At 37.9% G+C, this 19,436-nt stretch overlaps 1 protein-coding gene across 2 annotated transcripts; it reads left to right on the top strand.

The window, feature by feature from the left end:
- Positions 1-3,772: 3,772 nt before the first annotated feature.
- On the top strand, positions 3,773-12,034 carry LOC149845318 (uncharacterized). Of its 2 annotated transcripts, none has more exons than XM_089995689.1 (12): positions 3,773-4,085; positions 5,362-5,894; positions 6,002-6,091; positions 6,187-6,426; positions 7,282-7,503; positions 7,675-7,990; positions 8,083-8,396; positions 8,488-8,597; positions 9,325-9,428; positions 9,530-9,606; positions 9,700-9,790; positions 11,730-12,034. In XM_089995689.1, the coding sequence occupies exons 1-11, from the start codon at positions 3,881-3,883 to the stop codon at positions 9,787-9,789; spliced, it is 2,301 nt and encodes a 766-aa protein (XP_089851815.1). In that variant the 5' UTR covers positions 3,773-3,880; the 3' UTR covers position 9,790; positions 11,730-12,034. The 2 variants fall into 2 exon arrangements, with proteins under 2 accessions (XP_089851815.1, XP_089851814.1); XM_089995688.1 differs by lacking the exon at positions 11,730-12,034 and adding an exon at positions 10,134-10,497.
- Positions 12,035-19,436: the final 7,402 nt, after the last annotated feature.

Below are 19,436 nucleotides of genomic sequence, written 5' to 3'. Positions count from 1 at the left end.
GTGTTGCAGCAGTCATAACCCTTAATTTCATACTTCCACTAGGGCTCAACTATTTTTTGAGACACCTTCAAGATGTTTAGAAGTCTCTATAAAAGGATTTAGCCAAAGGTTATTCGATTTGAGAGCTATAATTATTTTACTGCGATGAGTCAGTCAAGAAAATCTTGACAACATGTGCATCATAATATAAAACATGATGAATATAAGAAAAACACAAGTATCAACATGCAATATTGATTTTCAATCATGCATCAACCACATATATTGTACCTAAATACTATGTAGACTCATAAAAACATTATATGATCATAAAACATGCATTGGATTCTATACTATCAATATAACTCATGATTTATTCATATAATAACTAGTTTAAGATGCTAGCATGCAAAATCATCATAAAACACATGAAATAATTTTGCAGGAACATGATTCATAATGTAAACACATGAAAGAAAATAAATATTCACTCAATTATGCTGAAAACAAAGATATATCAATCTTAAATCATGTAGGAACATGAAACTATGCGTTTTACACTACCCGATTTCTCGGTTTAGCCGTTCGGACATAGTTTTACCAAAAACATATTTTTAAATTCATTTTAAAGCATGATAAAAACATTTTTTAAAACACTTTTCTAACTTGATCCAGCTCTGATCCACTATGGACCAACTTGTAGAATTGGCAAGACACACGATCTTTGCGCTTGCATTCGATCTATGACTATGAGTAAGATGAATCCTACCTTAATCGTATTCTTGGATGAACTCATGCTTTCATCCATCATCTTAGCACCTTAGAGACACTTTAATGGCTGCTGAAAAAACTCCAAGATAGAAGAAGAAAGAAGAAGAAGATGGTAAAGAGTGATTAAAGAATTTTAATAAGAATGTCAGAGGGAGAGAGAACTAACCTTGTTATTTCTCCTCAAAAGGACTTCTATTTATAGATGAGCTTGAGCAAGAGTCATATATCTAATATAAGAGGCTAATATCTATTAATAAAATAAAAAAATGAATTATGAGTCCTAATTCATTAGATTTCAAAATTAATTAAGATAGAGAAGAAAGGTGGAGACTTCTTACCCTAATAACCTTTCAGGAGACCAACAAACTTAAAGACTTAACAAAATTCAATGTTTAAATAGTAGATTCAATAGCCCTCGAAATGTAGATCACACGAATCAACAAAAAAAATTAATCGATGCTAAAAAAATGTTAATTTTGACCTATAATTAGGCATGAACTTCGATCGATGATAAAATGCTCAAATTAACACCAATTTGGGCATGTAGATAGTCGATTTTGATGCGCTCGAAATGAGAAACATCAAAGTTGACTCCGATTTAATAGGTGAGCCACCAATTGGCTGAAATTTTGTCAAAACAATAATAAAGTTATTCAAAATGTCCCACCTATGGGTCCAATCCAATAAGATTGGATCCAAATATCCTAAGTTATATCCAACCTAATTCATCATTAATTAGATCTAAATGTCATGACGTATATTCAACCTAATTGGGTTGGATCCAAATATCATTAGTTAAATTTACTACTTAATTTAAGATTCAAATCCATATGTAATTCAAATCTGAATTGAATCTAAATGCTAAAGTTTGGATCTAAATATGATCCATTCAAGATCCATAAAAACCCTTGGCCACCTTCTGAACCCCTATGGGCCTCCACATTGATACATGACACCTCATTGGGCTAAGCGTGACACTATGGGTCTCATAAAGAACTTGGGTTGAGTCCAAAACATGGCCTGACCAATTTTGAAAAATCAAATTTTAGATCCAATCCAAGTGAAAGAACCCAAAATAGAGGTTCGTCTAATTTGAAAAATGTATTTTCTTAACCAACTCATATCTAAAATCACCAAATCGGATCTCCTACGAGATCTACGACTTATAACAGATTTAACTAGGGCCTTAGTTCAACTTAAACTCTTGAATTTTGCCTAAATTTAACCTACTTTTAACATAAATTTAACTTAAATTTTGCTCAAATTTAAAACTTAAAAAAAACAAAATTCACATGTGTTACAGTTTTGAAAATTATTTGACATATATTCTCCACCTGAATCAAAATGAAAGATAAAAATATTGGTTTGAAATTGATTTTTAACTAACGTATGAAACTTTTTAAAATAAGGAAAAAAATCTGATTTAAACCTAAGAAAGTAGATCCATACATATCTAAATTAAACATCAATAAAATAACATAATAAGAATACCTTCCTTTTAACATGATGGGAGCACCCATACATTCAAGTGCACCAACTCAAAGGTTCTTTTGAAAATAAAAGTGCTATTTGTAAATGGAAGACTATATTTTTCCAAGAATGCAATCATTATAAATAAATTATTTTTTATTATATTTTTTTTTCAAAAAAAAAGATACAACTTTAAATTGCTAGGATGCCTAAGTCTTTTTTGCCAAGTTACAATATTTTTAGCTTTAGCGTAGTTACAAAGTGATTTAGAAGGAAGAGATAAAAAATCCATGTCATAAAGATCTCCTCTCCCATTGCCTCACCCAATTAGCTTCGAAGAATCTACATGAAGCAACCCTTACATGATAATGAGATTTCATAACCATGATTGAAAATTTGAAAAATAAAAAAAAAGATTTAGATTTAATTTTAAAATAATTTTAATTTTAGGAACAAAAAAATCTTTAGCATCCTTTGAAACCTTTTTTAAATTTTCACTTCTTTTGATTTCTACAAAAGTTTCATCGACCATAGAAACAAAAGATGAGTAGAAGTTGGTGCATTTGTCAAATAGAAGAGATGCATTAGGTGTCATATAAAAGGAAACACCTGAGTCAAGTATCATGCATTCGACACAAGGTTGCGAGAAAGGAAAACAAAAATTTCTTGAAAAATAGAAACAAAAAATGATGTTTTCAGGTGCATGTGAAACGAGAAACGAGAAACAATTTGACAAATGAATCAGAAAACTATTGGGAAACACATGAGAAACATTTAAGAAAAAAATAATATAATAAACTAATGAAACAAAAAATGAAAAATATCCATCCTACAAAAACAAAACGTATGGAAAAAAAATTCCCATAGTGTGAGAAACACATTTTCCATAGTGTGGGAAACACATTTCTCACATAATGAGAAACACGTTTCCCATGATTTTTTTGGCATTTTCAATAACGTTTCAGAAACACTGTGTTTCCCGTTTTTGAGATGGTTTCCTAGGAAATGTGTTGCTCATTCTCTTGTAGCGTTTCCGATAAACCTTATCCAATCCATTCATATCCCTACCTAAACAGTAATGAACCCGTGCCAAGCTCACCATCAACTGAAGTAGTCAACACTCAACAAAGTCGAACCAAGCCCAGGATCCAGGACCTACCAAGCCACCTTGACCCATACATATCTCCTAGGGCGACTCAGTCAATAGTGGGAAGTCTAAGGATGTTAATGGGTTGGATATTATCTGACATTCTACCCGAATCTCAATCCTATTAGTCAGATCCGATAGTCAAAGTAGGATCTAATAATCGGATATTAATCGAATGCAGACTCTGTAAGATTTCGAATCCGACTAGAATCCGAATCCGAAGATATGTAAATGTCGGATTCTAAGTTAGTCGGATCCGGATTCGATTTTAGCTGATTCCATCCGATCCCGAATCCGATTAGATCAGTTCCGATTAAGTCAGACTCGGTATTGTCAAGATACGACCCGAGTCCGACCCGTCAAGAGACTTGTTCCTTGTTATAAAAGCTCCCCCGCGTCCTTTTCTTGGGGAGCCATTTAGGGTTTCTCTCTCTCCTTCGTCTAGGGTTTGTCTCTGCGTCTCTGGTTCTCGTCTATTAGGGTTTTCTTGCCGTCCGCGGAGGGAAGGGAAACATGCCTCCTCGCTCGGCCAAGAGGGCGTCCGGAACGCCAACTCCGAAGAAATCCGCCGGGAAGCCGGCGAGGGCCGTGCAGAAGCAGCCGGAGGCTGTCAAAGTTGAGGAGGAGGAGGTTTTCGAGGAGGAGGAGGTCGTCGAGGAGGTGACGGAGGTCCCCGTGCGGAATTCAGCGGATCCGAACGGCGTTCTGGAGTCGAAAGGTGTGTTTCGTCTTTCGCTTCGTCTGTTTCTCGATCTGCCTCGGTTCCGCTTCTTCCTACTATTGTTTGAATTTCTTCTTCCGTGGATATGTTATTTATAAAAAAAATCGGACGTTTTCTTGATCTCGGACGCGATCGGTGCGGTCTGGTTTCTTGGTCGAGTGATTAGCGCATTGTTGTGTTCATTCATGTAGAGAATAGGGTTCAAATTAATCTTTTTCTGCTGGAGTTTGTGATTTCCATGTGTTCGTTGGCAAATTAATCGATGCTTACAGTTTGAAACCATCGATTAGTTTATGGGTTCTATGTTGGGATCCTGAGGTCAAGATGCTATTCTTGTTCTTTCCTGACGCAATTTTTGTCCGTAATTTCTTTGGGGTTTTGTTTTGTATTTTATTGGTGGTTTATTATAGTTCGTATTTAACATGCTTCGTTGCTGAAAGGTGTTGTTCTGTAGAGTTTCAGTTATGCGTCTAAGTAATCGATGAATTCTGGAAATACAGGACACATGCTTGAACTTTTTTTTTCTCTTTTCATTCTTGGTGGTCTTGTATTCACCTCTCTTTAGTAATCAGTGTTTTAACTCTTATAGTTTCATTACTTTTAGGTTACATAAATCGTGTTTATTGAAAGCACTAGCTTGTGCTTTGGAGAAGGTGATCTGTGGTAGATTTTTTGGTACTTTTTCTTTCCTTTCTTGGATGCAAATACCATTTAATTATTCTTTTCTCCATTACCTTCTTTCACTTTTTAAGTTTCCTTTAACTTGTAGTCTGTATTGCATCTACTCCCTACATATACAACGCCACAGCAGGCGAAAACTGCCATGTTCTTGTCGGCTATTGAGCATGAATAGTTTACACTGCAGATAAGGTATTAGATGAATCGACTTATGACGTGGTCTTATGGGCTATTACCTATTGATATCAATTGTTAATGCGGAAAGAAAGATGCATATGGGTGTCAGTTCTGTTTCTTTCTTCCCTGCCAAACATGGTGAGCCCTTTGTTGACAATGGTCCATTTCCAACGATAGTTGCATATGAAGCAATCCTGAATCTTCCGTTGCTTTCTCTTTTTATATAGTTCGATGAGGTTGCAGTTATTGTTTTATATACAGGGTCTCAAGTCTGACTAATTTGTGTCAATCTGGTCTTTATTCTCTTTGTTGGGTTCTATTCCTACCTCAAAATTCATAGATTTTCAGGTTTAAGCTAATTTTTGTTCTAGCAGCTCAATAATAACGGAAGATGGGTTGCTTTTTCTTTGTATGACAGAGGAAGAACTGAAGGCTGGTTATGATGATTATGATAAAGGTGAACACTTGGAATTGGAGGATAATGAACCAGAATCTGAGCCTGAAGAGGATGCTGGTGTTGATTATGTTGAACAGAGTGATGATCAGGAGGAAATTGAGAAAGTTGATGAAGAAGAGGGTGAGGAAGGCGAAGGAGAGGAAGATGGTGATATGGTTGATGAGGAAATGGAAGATGGGCGTGAAGATAATGAGGGTGAAGGGGATGAAGAGCATGATGAGGGAGACCATGATCTTGTTGATGCAGAGGAAGATGAGCATCATGAGGTTGTTGAGGAGCGTCGGAAGCGAAAGGAATTTGAAATTTTTGTTGGCGGTTTGGACAAGGATGCTACAGAAGAGGATCTCAAGAAAGTTTTTAGTGAAGTTGGTGAGGTTACAGAAGTTAGACTGATGATGAATCCTCTGACTAAAAAAAACAAGGGCTTTGCATTCCTGCGTTTTGCAACTGTGGAACAAGCTAAGCGAGCCGTTGAAGAGCTAAAGAATCCCGTGGTAAATAATCTTCCTTTCCCCCTCTAGAATTTAAAGCTTTATTGCTAGGCCTCTGGTTTCTTTTTGGCAAAATACACTGATTCATTTCTGAGGCAACTTATTTTCAGGTTAATGGAAAGCTGTGTGGTGTTTCTCCTAGTCAGGATAATGACACCCTCTTTCTGGGTAACATATGCAAAACATGGACAAAGGAAGCTGTATGTAATCTGATGTTTAATTTGCCATCTACTACCTTTTTTTTCAATTAATTATTAGTCTTAAATTCTTATCTATGACATGGATACTTGTTCAGTTAAAAGAAAAGCTGAAAAGCTATGGCGTTGGGAACATTAAAGACTTGACTTTGGTTGAAGATTCAAATAACAAAGGAATGAACCGTGGATTTGCTTTTTTGGAATTTTCATCTCGTTCTGATGCTATGGCTGCTTATAAGCGCTTGCAGAAGAGGGATGTTGTGTTTGGTGTTGATAGGACTGCCAAGGTTGCTTTGGCAGATTCATTTATTGAACCTGATGATGAAGTTATGGCCCAGGTATTTGCTGTTGGATTTGTACATATGCGTATTGCTTTGCAACTTTATGGTCATGAGAGACATCATTGTTCGTTTCTGTATGCTATCTTCAAACGACAACTTTGCAACAAGGCATTCTCTTTGTTTCTGTGCATGTTGGATCTGAGGGCTTATGATTTGTGCTTTTTGCTATTGTGTTGATGGGCAAGTAGCATTCTAGATTAGATATGGCACAATTTCATGCCTTATGTACATCTCTCTCTCTCTCTGTGGATATTGGTTATATTTGACTGTATCCATTCTAGTAGAAACATCCTGTCTATCACATTTTCATGAGCTTTTGTGGTTCAAACCCTAGGTAGGATGTGAAGTACATGGTTTGTTTGGTCCAAAACATGTTTGGGTTGGCTGATGTTGTGTTAGCAGGTTTTTTAAGAGCTTTAAAGATCAGCTGTTCACAATGTGCTGAAGTGTCATGATTAATAAACTCATTTTTTGCATTGGAACAATCTTTCCAAGTGTGATTTTAATAAATATACCATACCAAATCTATGGGGTAAAATTGATCAGATGACACATGCGGTTTTCTGCTAGAAGGTATGATATGATTCAGTGTAGACAATAAGGGTTAATTGAATTTTAATCCTTTATGTTAATCCTTTCAGTATTCGACTGATTGGAATGACCAAAACACATTAAAAACAAATGGTATTTAAGAGAGCATGTTGCTTTTCCGGGTTAAAAAGTTCACTTATTTTTTCAAGTTAAATTTACAAAGTTTCCATTTGTTGCTCTTGATTTTTCTTAATGTTCTGAGAAACACAAAAAGCTTGACTATTGTGTTGCCTTTTTCTCCCCCTTTTTTCATTATTTTAGGTTAAGACAGTTTTTGTAGATGGTCTCCCCGCTTCATGGGATGAGGAGCACGTAAAGGAGCACCTTAAGAAGTTTGGGGAGATTGAAAAGATTGAGCTCGCACGTAATATGCCATCAGCAAAAAGAAAGGATTTTGGGTTTATCACTTTTGATACCCATGATGCAGCAGTTGCATGTGCTGAAGGCATTAATAATGCTGAACTGGGTGAAGGTGACAACAAGGTTGGATGAACTGTTTTTTTTCTATTAGGTGTTTCGTTTCTTTGTACCCAGGTGGTCCTCAAGTTCGAAAGATAAATATAGGATTTTTCATTGTTTTTTATATCAATGATGTTCAATTCTACTCTATTCTGAGCATAACTGGGTAAAACATTATTATTATTTTTTATTCAGGTGAAAGTCAGGGCACGCTTGTCAAGGCCACGTCAGAGAGGTAGAGGAATAAAGCAAAGTGTTCGAGGAGATTATAGGATAGGACAAGGTGGTATTCGTGGGGGAAGGGCACCTTGGAGCCGTGGTGCTGTACGCTTTGATTCTCGTAGATTTCCTGCTCGTTTCCCACGTGGAATTACAGGTCGTGGGCCACCTATAATTGGCCGTGGATTTAGAAGAACAGTTGGGTTTCGGGACAGGCGGCCTGTTGCTCTGGTTCCTGAGAGAGTGCGGCACCTGCCCTCGTCAGAGCGGTCATATGACAGGAGGCCACCTGGTATGGCTGCTTTACATGAGTTTTTCTTTCTTGTGTCATCTTTTTAGTGTTGATAACGGTTTGCTTATATATAATATTGTGTCTCCCAATAGTTCCTGCTTACCCCAAGAGCAGTTCAAAACGAGACTATGTTAGACACGATGAGCTTCCTCCCAGAAGTAGACCTGCAGCAGATTTTGGTCCCAGAGCACCTGCTGAGAGACGACCATCTTTCAGGGATGACTATGCTCCTCGTGGATCTGGTTACTCTGACAGTGCAATACGAAATGTTTCTCGTGGTTCTACAAGAAAGGCATATGAAGATGAGGGCTATGGACGGCGTCTTGAACGGCCTCCAAGCTATCGTGATGGACGTGCTCGTGATTATGATTCTGTTTCAGGATCAAAGCGAACCTATTCCTCAATGGTAGGTGATTTTTATTGTTTCTTGTATACTAGTTCAAGTCCTCTTTTCCCTTCTCTTGACTGGAGGACTAAATCATGGTTTTATGTGCAAGAACGACATTCCTTCCCGATATGCTGATGCTAGGCAGCCCAGGGCTCGCCTGGATTATGGAGTTGGCGGTGCTTCAGGGTACGATGATGGTTCTTATGGAGAATCTGCAAGGTGCATTGTCATTCTTTTCTTTCTGAATTTTGCTACAGTGCCCAAAAATGATAGTCCATACTTGTATCTCTAAGAATTTAAATAACAAACATTTGTAATTGAATAATTATTTTCATTAAAACATTGGTATATGGTTTCGTCAATTTGATCTATATGAATACACAACAGTAAATAGTAATTAGCAACTAACAACCCCTTTTGATACACACAGAGCCGCTTGTGTTAATGCTAGTCAAGTGTTCTCTTCTTTTTAGAGTTGGGAGAGGATTCAATCTCATCCACACAATGCGTCTTTTGAGTTTTGGAAGGGAACAGCTTGGGTGGTGGTATTTTACTTGATTTTGATAATTTTGGGTTGATTAAGTTCACTTCTATATAGACGAGTTGAGAGCAAAGCTACTTTTCTTGGCTATAGGAAGGGATTCCACCTTTATTTCAGCTTGAATGTAAAGGATTCTGTTTGGAATTCTATAATATAAAATACAAAATGGACTTCACAATTGATGTTGTTTCCCTTGATTGTTTCCATTTAATGTGATGATTTATCATGAATGTTTTTAATCATGATAGACTCAGTCAGTTATGCAGAAGTTTAAATATATTGCATGGTCGCTTAATTTTTTTCTATAGTAAATATTGTTGCAAATTGGAGAAATTATCAATTGAAAACGATGCTAATATTTTTTACTATGCTTTGACTGGAATTACTGCCTATCTTGTTTTGTAGGCTAGGAGGGGGCTCACACCTGTACAGTGGTTCCAGTCGCAGTTCCCTAACAGGGCATGATACACATGGATTATATGATAGCCGTGACATGAGTTATGGTGGAGGTAGTTTTCCTTGCAAAATGGGAATTGCTGCTTAAGATATATTTTTCTTTTGATTTCACTGACTACATGATCTTTATGTGATGTTGTGTTCACATTCACAGGCTCAGTTGGTGGGGGTGATGTTGGAGGCTTGTATTCTTCACGCTATAGGAGTGACTACCTTTCTGGTGGATCTGATGTATGATTCCAGTAACTTGTTCTTATGTTTGGAAAAAATAGTCTATAGTTCTAGTCTTGATGTTTTGTCATTCTTACTACATTTTCTTTGCAGGTTGGTGGTTCTTATTCGTCGCTTTACTCTAGTCGGGGATTGGGTGGCAGTGGATACTTGAGCGGCGGTGGCTCAGGGTCATACTATTGAGGTGCTTCAAGTGCTTTTGTTGTTATTTACTTTTACTACTACTACTAGTATTGCTATTGTTATCTTTACTTCTGTGGTTATCACTACCAGCACTGCGGTTCTACTTCTACTACTACTACTACTACTACTACTGTTACTACTACCACTGCTACTACCATCACTATTATTACTATTTTGCCTTCAGTTTCTTTGATTGGTAACCAATATCAAAAGGTTGTGGAGCATGCCTTTGCTTTTGGAGCTTTTATCTTTGGAAGGGAAATGTGGCTTTGGCTATTATATGATGACCTGCTAGGTGAGGTTGAAGCTTGTTGGTCACATTCAGTATTGTCTTTATGGCACAGATATGACATCAAATGGAGCTGGTGTAGGATGTGGATTTGTTAAAGCTTATTGTTGATGCCTACAGCGACGAATCCAAGCTTTGGTTTGAGAACACATTTCCAGGAATTACGTGTGATGGCATTGAAGAGTAAGGCATGCTTGTGGGAAGGGTGCTTCGAGATTTATGAAGCAAAAGTTTGATAAGCTTTGAGCTGTGTTTGTTATTTAATGAGAAATGATGGATCCTCAGTTAAGTTTTTCGTCTTTTGAGTGTTCAGTTTATTGGTCATGAGAACTTAAGAACAGAGAGGAAGCGTAAGAGCAGTATGTACTAGATGCATATTTAATTCTCTCTTTCTATGACCTTATTTCATGGATGGAAAATGGGGCTATATGCTTTATGAGATATCTGTGAGCATCATACAATGTCCTTTTGCAGCTCTTTTTTCATTGACAAAATTTCAAGTTTGGTGGTGCATCATTGGCTATACAGTCCACACTAATGATGAGAATGTCCTTTTAACTTCTAAAACTGAGAATGGAATTGCTCATGCTATTAAGGAAGCCTTGGATCCAAATTCAAGTTTTTATGTTCATATTTTGTAGATCTTTAGTACAGTAGTGAATCTTTACATTAGTTGCAAGTGGAGACAGGTCCATGTTAATAAGAATTTTTGGACTTGAGCCTTTGATAGTACATTTCAAATGGCAGCCTAGATATTTGCGCTGCTGGCGCTTGAATGTTGGCCCTGGAAGGGGCAGCAATTATTGATGGCAACTTGCCAAGGGATTGCAACGGAAAAAAAGTTATGTTGGTTAAAGATGGGTGTTGGACTGGTGATTTTCTGTGTTTAAATATTTATCAATGTCCAAACAGATTCAACTTTGTTTATAATGCAGGCTAATGTACATGACTTGTTTTGTTACATTCACAACCTAATCATTTAACTTCATCCTTTTTGGGGAGTAATTCATGAGTCAGATCAAGCAAGAGCGTGTAGTTCAGAGTGGGAGAATGTGCTGTTTGTGGCCTGCATTAAAATCTATTTTCTTGGATAGTACAGTTTGATCGTTTTGGACATGTACAACATGCTTCATTTAGTTCTATTGCATGTGCTAACAACACCATTTATTTCAAAATCACTTGAGAACCAATGCAGTTGAGTTGAAGAAAGGGAATGTGGATGTATAGGAGGGAGGTTTCTCTGGGAACTAATCCAACTTCTTGGTTCATGAAGATTGTTTTTGTAGGGGTCAAGAGTTGTGTTTGCGTGTGGGAGTTTTGTTAGGAGTCATGTTCGGAACATTTTGCTCCATTTCATTTTCTTTTAAGGTGAGGTATTGATTCAAAGCATAGTAGTTGGAATCTAGGTGTTACTTCCGAATATCTCCATTGAAGTGCACCGACTTTCATGTTGTCCTCAACTTTATTAATTCTCTTCAAAGGAAGGTTATTATTTATGTTGACACTGATTCTGATCTAGTCATAGCTTTATATTCAATTTTCTGGATGATCTGGGTATTCTGTTCTGGACATCAGAAATCATGGGAATTTATTGTTTCTTGTTTCTTGATACCATGATGTGGAGTTTTGACCATGAGAATTGGTTGTGCAGTTGGTATTGGTTGTCGATGCTCCGTGAAGGTATTTTTTTTTGTGGAGCAACAGGAACCTACTTCTCATTTTTACAGAGGATTCATGAGGAGTTTTCTCTATGTCACGAGGACACTAACGGGGACACAGATGGGACACAATATGAGATGCATTTTTCGAAAGTTTGGACACAAGGGCATGCATTTTTTAATCATTTGATGAAAAATACGTTTTCATATTTTGACATATAAAAGTATATTTATTGTTGAAAATATTTTAAAAAAAGTTGTAAAAATTTCTAAGATAATGTCCATACATGTCATAGTGCATCACGTGGCATGTCCAGTGTTGTGTTGTGTCCCCTATACATGGGAACCTAAATGGCATAGCCCTGCCTCATAGGTTTTCCTACTACATTTGTCCTCGAAAAACTGAAGGAACTTGGCTGTGATGGATGTTGGCATTCTGCCTGTTGGATGCATCTTGATTCTGTATGGTCCTTTGTTCCATGTTCTTTATGAATGAAGGCCAAAAGTTGTACGGTTTACAGTGTTTTATTTTCTCTATCTGCTCCAGTATTTACTGGCCCTTAAAAAGCAAACCGAATTTTCTTAGTGGACAAAGTTGAATGGTTGGTTTACCTTTACCTTTCACTCCTTGCTGCTTGATTTTGTCTTTTTAACGTGCCCGTTCTTGACGTTGGTTGTCCCCTTGTGCACATCTTTAGGACTTCTTCCGAACCTTTCCAATTACAAACCGAAAGAAGTATCATTTTTTTAGTATCAGCCTTTAGTCTCTCTCTTTTCAATGCTAGCGTGCATACTTTGTAAATGATTCAAAGATATAAATTTTGTTTTTTATTTGGTGTATTTTGAGCCATGTCTGACTGGCATGGTGAAGCTTGTGACATGTCAAGTTCATGCGGTTGGGCCTGCTTATGTCTCGGAAGAAAGAGGTCTGCTCTCTACGACGATTATATCTTGCGAAGCTGGGTGGGGTTGTCTTGTTAGGCCATTTCCATGGTAGCTTTGCCCCCTTCTAGTTTTTTCTGCTTTCCCTGCAAATCCTTTCTGATCCCTGGTCCTGTTTCTGTTCTCCAGTGTCATGCCTTTATCCTTTGAGGCATAGTTTCCTTCAGTTTTATCTACATGCATTTTCCACTTGCATTCATGCCAAGGGTGGGACTTGTGCTTCTTTGGCATTTTAGATAGTCGGAAGCCCTTGCAAACCTTGCTGGTTTAACGCTGACTTAAAAATTCAAGTATGTTCTGCTGCTCCCTACCTGCCTGTCCTATGGTTGAGGGAGATTGTGGTAAAACAATTATGCAATCTGTTAGATAGTCAGACGGCTTTGCAACCTGCCTTAAACTAAGCTTGGTCTGTTCCCTATCTGCCTGTCCTTGGGTTGAGGAAGATTATGGAATAACAATTGTGCAAATCTCTTAGATGCTGTTAAGTGCAAGGGCTTGTTCTCTCTTTGTACCTCTGAAATTTCCAGGATTCTCTGATGAAGGCAGTTTCACAAGTGAGGCTCTTCACGTGCCTCCTTTCTACATGAATATTATTTGTGTACTTGTGCATGTTTTGTTTTTTTTGGTTCTTATTTCTAAACGTGTTCCCTGTGGCGAACTAGGGGCAAACGTTGTAAGACTCCATTTGATGTTTCTTTCCTGTTTCGTTCATATATTAATCCGCTGTATCTTTGAACCAGTTTCCGTCTCTCTCATCTGATTATTGGTTTTAAAAATATATTCTATTTATTGGGCATGGATTCTGTAGTGAAACATGAAACCAGTCCTTGAGCCCATGCCAAAAATAGACGCAACATGAAATGCATAATTGCTCGAGGCTCTGTTTGGGTGCCTTGAGTTGGAGGTTGTGTTATGATCTCCCCAGTGCTTTCATGCTCTCTTCACTATTTGGGAACAGTATCTGTTGCCAAAACACTGCACTGGGAATAGAGTTGACAGCCAGATGGCGTTCACAAGGGGATGTTTTTGGCGGATCTGTCTTTAACACAACATTTACCAAAGCCGTATTTTGGCAACACATTGGAATGGTGTCTGTTCTACTGGTGGACATCGAAGAAGTTTTCCCTGGGCTGGTGGTTACAGAAATGTTGGGATTTGATTTTTCATGACCCCATAGGGCGGGGCATTGGGGGTGTTCGCCATCTCTTTTTCCGTGAGGATCTATTCGAAGGTTTAAACGATAGGTATTGGCTAGCTGTGTAGAATGTTTCAACCACATTCCAAAGGTTGAACACACCAACAGACTTGTGCATGTTTTGATCAGAGATTACATCGTCCCAACCTCTTGGCCTCCTCCCCCTGCAATGCGTGAACTTGATATTCTGATAGTATCTGTAAACTGTATCTCGATGGTGAAACTAATTATTTGCATTAGGTGGAGATCAGGGAGTATATCTTCACGTCTGCTCAAACGCTTACATTCGGATTTGGTGTTGCCAGTTACTTGTGTGTTAGAGTCGGCCATTCAGCATATCCCAGCCACTGGCCATTCAGCGTATCCCAGCCGCTTTTCTAATTTCCCTCCCCTGCTAGTAATAGAGTTTGGCGATCTCGGTTCAGAGCAGTTGTTACTCTAACCTGCGTGAGGATGCTTGCCTGAGTCGGGGAGCTCTTTTAATGGGTTGGTAGACCACCCACGTAAATCAGTCTAGTATATGAGCTTTTATCATTGAATCCGTGTACAGTTGGCCTGTTGTATTTATGTCTGCGCTATCAATAAAAAAAAGGGGCCTTAATTCCCCAGCGTTATTTACGAGGATGGGCTATCGTCCAGGAAAAAAGTTTTTGGTTTGCTTGAGAAGCAAATGAACACATCAATAAGGCATAATTTTGGATACGATAAGTTCTAGCGGTGTTTGTCTTGCCAAAAAGTTCAAATTGAATACCACATTGGGTCAATTCAAATTGTTTTGAAGATGAATTGGTCTCTGTTTGGGTTCCTTGAATCGCAGGTGTGTTGCAGTTTCCTAACGCTATCTGCTGTTTTACTGTTTCCCCAACATGCTGTGTGTGTGTGTTGCCAAAGCACTAGACTTTAATGGAGTTGGCAAACAAATCATAAAAGGATATTTTTGGCAAAGCCATATTTTGGTAAAAAACATGGAGCCGTGCTTCTCTCATTGTAAGGCACCCAAGCAGGACGTTGAAGTTATTGAAGAAGTAATTTGTTCCAATGAAATCTAGTTGAAATATAACGTGCTGCTTGGGTGCCTTACAATGGAACTGTGCTTCTCCTTCACATCATCTTGATATAATCCTCAGTCATGAATAGTTTTTCACCAGAGAAATCAACGCCATCCGTGATGACCTTGTAGCAGTTTAAGCCTTGTGCTCGACAATGGTCAAATGCAGCAATGAGTAGGTGTTGGATCAAAGGTTGAGTGCCTTCACCTTGCTCTAAACTTTGTAGGAAGAGATCAAGCATGCTGTTGTTCCCAGTGTATGCTTTGTTGATGGCTGTTATTATGAGGGTCTTGTTCTCCATGGAGGCTGCCTCCAGTTTAGCCTCAAGCGGATCCTTCGGAATTCACCATGAAAATATGTATCGTGTAAGAGCTGGTGTTGAAAAATTATGACCACTATGCTTAAATTCTGTCTCATAATTATGGACCTCTGATCCGAAGATCTCTAGTTCAAAAACCTCATGCCTTAGATATTATAGCTAGGGGTGGCAAAACCTGACCCGACCCGCCAACCCGACCCGACCCGCCAACCCGCCTCTTAGGCGGGTTTGGGTTTGGCTTAAACTAACCCGTTTAATAAACGGGTTGACCCACCTAACCCGTTTAATAAACGGGTCGGGTTCATGTTAGGGGTATGCCAACCCTGCTGACCTGTTTAATAAACGGGTTAGGCGGGCGGGTCAACCTGTTTACCCGACCCGTTTAATAAACGGGTTGGGTTCGTATTGAGGTATGCTGACCCGCCAACCCGACCCGATTGCCATCCCTAATGATAGCTCGAGTAAGAGGAACTGAAAGGGCCTTCTTAGAAATTATAGCTCGAGTAAGGGGAAAGCCTATTCCAAGGCCTTTTTGACCAAATAGATTCTTATAGTTCAAAAATTAGTTTATGCTTGTTTTCCAAATAGAATTTTATATGCACCTGAACAATAATGGTAGGCAGTGGCGTAGCTAGGATCCATGATTCATTTATTAAAAAAAGCTATATTATTAAAATCTAATAAAGCATGAGATTGAAAAAGGTATAACGATAGATATTTTTTTAGCGATCTTTGAGTGTTTATGATGAATACATATTCGTTCTTTTACAGAGGGCTGAACCACTTATGGTTCAATCATGAATTCAAATACATTAGTTATGCTTTAAATTAAATTTTTAATATCAGGTATGAAAACCTTTAGATCATAAATGTTTATTTTGCATTCATTATTAATTCTAGTCATGTATTGTTTTTCGTAGTTGTTGTGCATGGTAAGTGTTTTCATATGTGTTTATATATCAGTGAGAAAATCTTTGTTATGAGGGTTATGACTGAAAAAAGAAAAAGAAAACCACACATGACACAATTTGACTTCTACTCGCCCGAGTGAAACCATCATTGTGTATGGTTACTAACCACTACTTGGTAAAATGTTCATATCTTTCTCTTTTAGAGGAGTTTTTACGAACAGTTTGCATCGTATGAAAGTTAACGAAAATATGCATGTTCTGTAAAAAAATAAACTCAGGTCTCAGTCTGTGTACAAAATGGTGAATGCTGTAACAACAAGGCAAATCTTGCCTAAGTGGGTCCCGAACCAAATACGGGCCGATTAAGTTATGCGAAGTATGAACTCCTGATGTTAATGCATGAATTTAAATGCTAAAGTAACATGAAATTATGACTTGAAATGCTGTGTAAAAGCATGTTTTAAATTCCTAATAAGCATGATATCAGATAAATTGTTATTGCATGCCAATAAATGAATAAACACTATTTTTGAATTTCATATGCATGCACATTATAGTGTGGCATGCGACTATGTATGCATGCATGTTCAATGCCTGAGAATGAATGTGTAAGTAAAAATTGAATGTGTTCTAATTTGCATGTGTGACATGAAAGCATTACTATCATTGAATCATATATGCATCAAGGTGCTTAAATTGGAGGCACAAATCTTAGTATAGATTCATATGATGTAAACATTAATTCTATTGAGTCTTAAAATGAGAAGTTAAGTGGTACTCCTCTACAACCACGGAGATAGGGAAAGCCTTCACATTACCCGCAGGGTGGCAGATTAAAGAACTTATGAGTAAAGTATGATGCATTAGGATGAAGGTGTTTGAACTTTCTCTCGACTAGATCATCCCTCACCTGAAACTGGAAAAAGGTGTCTCACCAGGGTTAAGCTATAACTTGTCTGAATATACCTCTTTTGAGTCATGGTCCTGATCCAAGTTAAGCTTGTATAGTACTCAAAGAGCTAAGGAGTGAAAGCTTACATGTTTATACATTTATATAGTCATGATATGCATCACGTAAAGAGAAAACTTAAATAAAAGCAATTAAAGTCACTCATGCATGAAAAAGCTATCAGTTTTTCATCAGTAAGTCTCTGCATTATTTACCTGCTCATGCATAAGATTGTAATTATTTTTTAATGTTATTCTTTTGTGCACCTGTGATATCATGCATACCTAAATGGATAGTTGCATGAACTAGTGTGTGAATTTATTAAAATATGTTCACGCCTATTGATTTGGTTTACCTGTGTCAGTATTTCCTACTAGGCTTTTATGAGTCTGACCCATTTTATGGTTTTTAGGTAAAGTATGATGTATAGTTGTGGAGTGAATTATGAAATGCTGAGGCAACGTTAAGAGCCAATTTTTTCTTTGCCGTGGATTGATTTGAAAAAATATATATTGTTATTTTAGACTAAAAATATTCTGATACAAATTTTAAATTATTGAGATTGAATTAAATTTTAATAGTGAATGTCATTTGCATTTTAATTCAATTATGATAATTCTTCATTTTGTAACCTGCACAGAATGTTAAACCCAAGTAAAAAAGTTGTTTTCGTTGATTTTTAAAAGACAAAAAAATCATAATTTTTTTTGAGTTAAAATTTTAGGGTGTTACAATATATACCCTAATTGGATCCGCATTTGCTTACTGTTGGGTTAGATCTTGCCGAACATAGACTTAGGGTAAGACCTTGGTATGTGAAATTACTAAAACAGGATTCAAGTCTGATTATGATCTGGTTTTGCTCTCTAAATCTGACTAAACAGGGTTGGTTTCGGTTGTATATCTGACCTGAACCAAAACCATCTACTGACCTAATATTGATCGTGTATCTCAAATTGCCAGGTCAGACCAGAATCATGCAGTTTCAACCTAGCTAATCATTATAAACTTGGCTTGAAGAACATTATTTTTTTAATTTGTAATCCGAAGAAGTTTCACTCTGCACATACAAAGACCTGGTCATGCTGGCTCAGCCTGCCACACCTATGGTCATCATGCCAATGACATAAAACTCCAACACTAGACCCTGCCATTGGAGCTTATGCTCAGTATCAACTTGCGCAAGGGAGGTGCTCATGGGAATCGAACCTTGGCCACCTGTCTAGAGGCCAAGGCTCCACCCCACTATGCCAATCTCCCCTCGGAGCAAAGAACATAAGGGTTGGTTTTATGAGCAATTGCAATGGAGTTGAATAAGCTAACCCCAACATTGAGCTAGGTTCTTGGGCTTAAAGCCTAACCTGATTGATCCTACAGTTTTTTTCCTGCTCAGACATAATGCCTGCTCTATGATTCATGAATATAAAGTGCTGCATCTAATTCCTGAACATTGGTTCTAGATCCCGAAGGTCTTAGATTAGCTGAATGGTTTATGGGTTGGTACATGTATGTGGGTATATCCTATGTACATGTGGATTCCACAAGGTATGAAGGATTTCTAACACAAATTTAGTGGTTTAAGTAATTTTTAATTTTGGAGTCAAAGAGAGCTGGATGGTTAGATGACTATCACAAGGGAGGGATCTCAGATTCAAATTTCATGAGGATTAGCCTCCATCTTTCTATAGGAAAAAAGTAAAACTCAAGTTTAAGAATTGAACTTTAAAAAATTACTTTTTCTTTTTTTCTAGAAAAACCATAAAATTAGGGTTTTTTATTTGGATTTATAACCCGAAAAAACTGCACCCGATACAAAGACTCCAAGGCTCAGCCTGTCATACCTACGGTCGTCGTGCCAGCAACGTAAATGCGAGGCTAAGACTCCTGCCCCAGGGCCTATGTTATGCATTGGCTTGCGCAAAAGGACGACACCCATAACAATTGAACCTTGATTGCCGTCCAGCAGCCAATGCCACCACCCCACTACACCAACACCCCCTCGGGGTAACCACAAAACCAGGTTGCTATAGAGAAAAAGTAACTCTCAAGTTAAAAAACTGAACTTTAAAAAGAGCACTTTTTATGCAGGGACGTGGCTCAACACCGACCATCTTGTGGTTTGTGATGGACAACTGGTTGAGTTTCCTGTTGCCGGTAACACAACATACAAAAATGCAAAAAGTCACAGAAAAAAGAGAAATTGTCTCAGGGTGGTGTATGTTCTCCCCCGATGATTCACTGAATCCCACGTCTATGTTCGGGGGTCTGAATGAGCACCACGTATACAAACACATGGGGCTCGTATTCCCGTGTATGTTGACATCGCTTAGCATTG

This window comes from Nuphar pumila, chromosome 2 (assembly GCF_984573655.1).
Source record: "Nuphar pumila chromosome 2, dmNupPumi1.hap1.1, whole genome shotgun sequence".
Taxonomy (NCBI): domain Eukaryota; kingdom Viridiplantae; phylum Streptophyta; class Magnoliopsida; order Nymphaeales; family Nymphaeaceae; genus Nuphar; species Nuphar pumila.
The sequence above is the reverse complement of the archived record's forward strand: the minus strand, read 5'-3'. Positions and strand labels throughout refer to the sequence as shown.